The sequence below is a fragment of the Cystoisospora suis genome (assembly GCF_002600585.1).
Source record: "Cystoisospora suis strain Wien I chromosome Unknown contig_497, whole genome shotgun sequence".
Classification (NCBI taxonomy): Eukaryota; Apicomplexa; class Conoidasida; order Eucoccidiorida; family Sarcocystidae; genus Cystoisospora; species Cystoisospora suis.
In genome coordinates, this window is record NW_027153298.1 from 19470 (window position 1) to 26268 (window position 6799).

General features: G+C 55.2%; 1 protein-coding gene across 1 annotated transcript; it reads left to right on the plus strand.

The window, feature by feature from the left end:
* Positions 1-3087: 3087 nt before the first annotated feature.
* CSUI_001259 (cilia- and flagella-associated protein 61) lies at positions 3088-5303 on the plus strand (the record flags this gene model as incomplete). Its single annotated transcript, XM_068061465.1, has 3 exons — positions 3088-3848; positions 4356-4621; positions 4948-5303. The coding sequence occupies 3 exons, from the start codon at positions 3088-3090 to the stop codon at positions 5301-5303; spliced, it is 1383 nt and encodes a 460-aa protein (XP_067926561.1).
* Between the last annotated feature and the right edge of the window lie 1496 nt (positions 5304-6799).

Genomic DNA, 6799 nt, shown 5'->3' on the forward strand with positions numbered 1-6799 from the left:
ACGCTTTGGCATGCTCCGTACACGCGGCATTCGATGCACGGCGGATGCCCTGAACCCAGCGAGACGCCCAGCCCTAGCCGACGCTCTCACCCTCGTGTTAGGAATGATAGCGGCAAGCACGGGGGGAGATGGTGCGTCAGTGGTTCCTGCCGGGGGGAGAAGGGATTTGGACTTCCTCCCGGTCCTGGTCTCTCATGTAGCCGCTCGTTACGCACACGAGCTCATGAAGCTGGCTACTCGCCATGTGTATGCTTCCTCGCACCTCCCTCGTGAGGGAAGTAGTGTGCGAGCTCATCGAACGAGCGCCGCCGTTGGGTATCTCAGGCGCCCGACGTTGACGGGGAGTTTCAGTCGACTAGAAACGCGTGTGGTTCCAACGCCGTTGAAAGCCTCTCGACTTCGGGAGTGTTTCTGGTAATGCTCTTGTGGCCAATTCAACCCTGCTGACAACTGCGCGGTTTTCCTTTGTCACAAGAGTAGTTCTACAGTTTTAGCTCCCCTCTACTAAAGCCGCCCGCACCTGCACCAGTCGCAGTACGAACTGGTTGACGGGACAGAACTGCTGCTGCCTTTTCGCGTGCAGGGGAAGTTGAGATCCAAGAAGCCATCGAAATCATGCGTCAAATCCGACAGCATACTGAGGAGACGATGGGGAGTGATCACCGGTCCACAAGTAAGCCGAGGACGACCAGGGAGCTTTGTACAGTTATCGACAATCTTACCGCTGCTCTCCGCAACTGGGAGCTGCATAGCGATAAGATCGTCAGAGTTCGTACTTAGCTGAGACCTAGCGAGTCGCCCTCCGCGTTCGCGTTCATAGGATCTAGAGGAAAACGAGCCGCCTCCTTCTGAGTTTTCAAGGGAGAAGCTCTGGTAGCAGATGAGCCCTTGATAGTTTTCTGACACCCCGGTAGTGCTTAGGAGGAAACACATGTTTAGTCCACAGAACATCGGTTTGCAATGGTCACCCTTTTCTTGTGATTGCCTTCCGCAGACCATGCTCGCGTTGCATTAGGTCTGCTTCAAGCACATACGAAGGACTTCGTCCCTGCTGTCTCTGCCCTCCAAGAAGTAGGTCAATAAGAGCAGCCTTGGGAAGGGCGCTCCTTTTTTTGAAACCGCAGTATATCTTCAGAAGGCTGAAACGGTGAAGGCTAGCGAAACTAGTTTTTGTGACTTCGCTCGTTGGGGAAGCAGACATTAGCGTCAAAAGTAAATCATCCCACCGCACCCGATGATTCACCGTGTTGTGACAGATAGATGTCCCGCTCACGTGATGGCCCTTCCCTGATGCGCTCACTGTGGACCCAGGCCGAGAAAAGCCTCACACAATCTCTGGGGGAGACCCATCATTTGACCTTACAATGTCGAGATCAGCTGAAAGTAGTACTGAGCATGCACGTCAACCACCAAGAAGCTAAGCACAAGCGGCCTTTTTGACCGGAATAGCATCGCGGAGTAGCAGGTGATGCCCCAATGCCCGAGCGGAAACTCTGCAACAAGAAGGCTGGTGACACCTTGTATCTTAGCGACTCTGGCCTTCAGCCTCGCCTTAGTGGACGCAATTAACTAAAGGTACGAAGAAGAATCCTGCGACCGAGGTCAGTGCTGCACCGTCACTAGGGGAACGGCGGCTAAACTGGCAAGAGGGACCGGTGCACTGTGACCCTGTTGTCACCTCATTCTAAAGGCAACCCGAGCGAAAGGCGTACCGGCGGTGTCTTGTCGAATCAACCGCCGAGAGAGAAAGCAAAAGTTTGGCCTAGGCGGGCGTGCTTTTTTGCTGGGGCATACGGGCGCCGTCTGCCGCTGAAGCAAACAGCTCGGTGATTCTGTTTGGCGGCAGCTGGCGATGCGTGCCGGAGAATGGTATCGGAAGTACGTAGAAAAGTGAGAGTTAAGCCAGCTCTTGACGCCCGTGGCAGCCAGAAGGCGACACCGCATTCCAATAGGGCGCTGTTGGCCGAACTTGGAACATAGAGCTCCCTGGAATCTTGGCACATCAGTGGGCCAACCGACCTGAACTTACAGAATCGCGGCCGTTCAGCGGTACATCCGGTGTTTCAGTCGGCGTAATTAGGCCTTCTTTCTTGGAATCGAGCAACGCTGTCCTCGATAGGGTCTTTTTGCCGACAATGACCCACACACCTCGGCTTTATGGATCTGTCCATACTTCTCTTCTACGGACGCCCCACCAATGCCTCGGTAGCCCGCGTACGCACTGAGAACTATCGGATTCTTCCTCGGTCCTCGATATACAAACCGAGGATGAGAAAGCAAATGCGCGAAAACTAAGAATGAAAGCGTCAGATCGCGCATGTCACTTCGTCTGAAATGTGGCACGACATTGCGGCAGCACGCGCCTCTATCAAGACCCGCCGCTGCCTTGTTTCTCACGCGCTGAGGAGGCTTTGACGGAGCAGGGCACCGCTACGGACACACAGCAGCCAGTCGGAAGAATTGCAGAAGCTGTGGGGCAGAAAGGCTGCTATAGCTTGAGGCGTTCGTATAACTACCTTCTCAGGGAGGGGACTTTCCTCCGTTTTTGGCCGGGCGCAACGAGGCATCTCCTAACTTCGTCCTCGCTGCAGCGAAGAACGTCAGTGGCTGCGACTGTGGTGGCATCTCTGTGTTGGGATGGTCGGGAATGGTATGCAGAACGGGCTGCATGCGCGGCCTACTCTCCACCGGATGCTCGACCAAGAAACTCCAACTTTCGGTGACCTGGCCTGCTTGGATGAGCAAGTGATTTCGGTCTGTAGCATCCGTGACTTGGCTCCGGAATGCGCGGTGCGTAAACTAGAAGTACGCACCTGGTCTTAGCGTGCTGCCTGTCTCCCAGTAGTGACTTTTCATTTGCGGTGGAACCTCACTAGGATCGAAGTGCACCGGGCCCCGGAGACACGCGCAGCCGCCATCACACGAGGATCTCTTTTCAGGCTGGTCGGCCTTGCCACTCGCCAAACCGAGTGGCTTCACCTAGAATGAAGCGGCTCGAGCCAGCAGCTGGCGAGATGTCAGCCCGCTGGGAACAGTAGTGTTGCACGGCTTTGCTAACGCTAACGGAAGAGGCTTTGGGCTTCCAATATGGAGAGCAACGAGGCGCAGCAGCGCCACTTCAAAGAAGCTGGCTGGCTTCCAGGCCCCGAATCCGAAAGGAGAGGCAGCCAGGAAATTCGCATATATGATCGCTCGTTTTCTCGGCATAAAATACGAGTTCCCGGGGCGCGCTACGCCTGCAGGGGCGACTGCCCAGATATCCGTCGCTTGTTGGATTGCATTCTCTCTGACGCCTGCGAGCAAGAAGGAGGTGCCAATGAACAAGCAGGTCTGTGTAAGGACCTCGCTGGATTTTTCGGCTTCGAAAGAGAGCCACCACCCAGTGATCTCAGCTTCCTCGAGGATCTCATTGATGAAAGCTATCAGAGTCTCATCGCGGAGGACGTGGACGGAAAGGTGATTGGCTTTGCCGCACTTGGCCACTCTCCCCGCGTCTGTCCGGAGGAGCAACAGAACGAACAGGAGGGACTTTCGGGGTATATGTACAAGTGGCCCGAGTGGCTTTCTGCAACGTACTCGCCGGGAGCGGACTCCCGCCAGGCACCTTCCGCTGAAACTCCCCAGAAATCAGCCGACCACTCCGTTTCACTCCGGCAAAAACACAAGTTTGGCGGGGCTGCAAACCCGGTGATCCCTCAGGCAGACGGACCGGCGATCACTGCAAGCAACACGCTCTGGGTCAATTTTCTTGTGTATTCCTCTAGCGCCGCTAGCTCAGTCCTAGAAGCCATGATAGAAGCCATTTTCGCATCTGCCTTCGAGCTGCAACATCTGCTCATGTTCAACCGGTGAGCTATGGCACGGGGCAAATTCGAAGTAAACGTCGTGACACCGATGCAGACGTCTCCGATAGGCCAGCACTGGCCAGCACTCTCCTGCGCAGCCGGAGATCGCTTCCTGCCGAGACCTACCTATCGCTGTCCGTGCACTTCTGCAGGCAGCGCAAACCGAAGCAGATACGAATATTCTGGATACCTGAGTTAATCACTAATACACTGTTTTCTTCGGTTTCCGCGGTTCTGAGGGTGCCGTGTTGGCAACCGTTTCCCCTGACAGTGGACCGAGGTTCAACCAAAGCAGGCATCTTCTGTTCCCAGAGTGGTGATCATGCCGCAGCCGTGAACTTTGCAAGCGGCAGAAAGCTTCAGCAGGAGCGAGGGCAAGGGGAGGAAGAGCTGTATGGCTGACGGTCGCTCCGCATAACAAATTCCCCAAGCCACTTGCCCCTGCCTGCCAACCGGCTTTCCCAGAATGTAACAGCCAGGGCGACCTCGATGGTGTCTGCTTTCTTCCAGGTCTGAATATAGCAAGGTCCCGGCCTTACTTCCAAAACTACTGGACGCATTTTCGCCTCTCGGGGTTCCGGCGGAAAGTGGGGCGCAGACCCAGCATTCTGCCCAGCCCGCAGTGTTTTTCTGTTCCAGAGAAGGCTGGGTGAAGCCGCTGAAGATCAGGCGGGCGGAAGTGGAGGATTATGATGACCTTGTCAAAGTGTTTGATTCGCAAACTGAGCTTCGCTCTCAAGACTACGGGGAATTCTTTCTTGCAGAGCTGATCGGCGGTCAGGAAGAAACGCTGTCTCAGTCAGGCCGGAACAACAGCAATGAGTAGAGTATGCGGCTTAAACCCTTGAAGTGGTCACCAGCCTGCCGGTCTGCACTGCAGACCCGTCGTGCCCCTGCGTCATGCTAGCACTTCGTTGCAGCACCGTTCTAGTCACACGACCACAAGGACGGGCGTATCACAAAGGAAGGAAGTCCTTGTTTCAGTCCGGCGGTACAGAAAAGTGCTTTCGGCCAAGCGAGTTGACCGACACAATGAAAAGGTTGTAGCTGGAGAGCAAAGTGTCGTGAACAAGCCAGCTACCTGACGTGGTTTCTTCCTCAGGCCAGGATGAGAACAACAAGTGCCTGGCAGCCGAGGCGAATGGCTTTGCCGTCGGCCTTGCGGGCTTCACGGCAGATGTGGACATCAATCTGCTAAATAACTGCTTCGACCTGGAAAAATACGACTTTCTCGTCAACCCGGAATACATGGAGAAAATCAAAACCACGATGGTAAACCGGCTCGCGAGGACTGAGCTGCTGACGGACACATCCGCTGCACCTTCACAAGGCTCCTCGTCGGGGCCGAAGTGGAATGTCTATCACCTGATAAGGCAGGAGAAGAACGTGACCCCGCAGTCATCCCGCCTTACACATGAGTTACAATTCAATGATAGTGTAACGTCATCTCGCCTGTAAAGCTTTGATGGGCGGCGCCACTCCCCGACAACTGCCGGGGGGTATGCGTTCCTTCGGCTCGTTAGTGGTCAGCTGGTTGAATTTGCCAAGACACAGAAAAGACAGCAGAAAGCTTCTTGATCCGCCACCGCTACAGAAGGCAAACTGTCCAAACGGGAGTAGCCTCCAACACCAGCCGGACTGCCTGTCAGCGCCGCAGTACCTAGCTCATTCCTGCTCTGACTTCTTCGCAGCTCTTTATGAAGCACCGGGCAAGTCGAGCGTTTCAGGGAGTGGGCGGCCAAGGTGGTACGTCTGGCACAAGGTGCCCACAGTTTGGTGCACAAGAACACGGGACGAGAAGTGCCGCAGAAGAGGCGAAATAGAGCACGTCCCGGAATCGGCAGTCGCCTTCTCACAGAGGTGCCAGGACATGTCTTCAGGCGTGCTATGTCGAACCAAGAGCAGCACCTAGGACATCCCTTGTATTGTATCTTGCCGGTACTGTCGCGTACTCCTCTACTTCATTCACGGATAAGACGCACGCTGCCAGAACCCGGTCTTCATCTCGGCTTCATTAGCTGAGACTCCTGTCAAGGTACTCATGTTACCTTGAGTCCGCAATGTTTCGCCTTCGCAGAAACCTTAATCGGTCTGGACGTGGGAGACTTGCTCCAGGAGACCGTGAAGAGAATCCCTGGTAAGGCTTTTCAATCTCTTGGTCCTTTCCTGGAGTTCCATCGCGATCGAGCTCGCCCCAGGTGATGGGATCGGGGGGCCACCAGAAAAACAAGGCTCGGAGACGAGACGGCAGCCACACCGCGGTGCATCGGCTCCGATCACTAGTTCATCGGCCAGTTAGTGCAAGCTCTTTGATAGGAGAGAGGAAATTGCAACCTTTAAGAGAGGCGCTTGCCTTCTTCAAACTTTTCTTGGCGGAGTGAAGGTACCTAAGAAGTGGAACACACAAGTATCGACGGCCTGTCTCTTAGCTGGGCAACTCCGAGTTGCGTCAGTTTGCAATTTTCGTTTCTGGGTGGCGGCAACCCCACAGGCGGCTACAACTCGCTCTTCGGGAGTGTTCACCTCAACGATGATGGTCTGATGCCTGTCCTGAGTTTATTCCATGCATTGAAGAAGGTGAGTGATTTCCCAGGGGGTTACGGGTGCGACGGGGGTTCCCAACATGTCGACTCAGTAAGAGGGACAACTCATACGCCGGAAGGGCCTCCCTTCGCGCGACATTGGATATTGCCTGGGACAGAATCGTTGTCCTGTCACAGGCGCCTGACTGGAGGAACTCGGGCGATGACTGCGACACCCAAACGCATAGGAGACCATTCCACTCAGCAGAGCTTGCGCGTAGACCAGAAGCGTAGGAGAAATTAAAAACCTGAGATCTTGGAAGCAGCCGGGGCGAGACGAGCTACACGGCGAAACGAGCAACCGACTGCAGGGCCCGGGGCGGGTTGCTTCAGCCTACTGTTAGGCTGCATGTACTCCTGTGTTCTAGAACA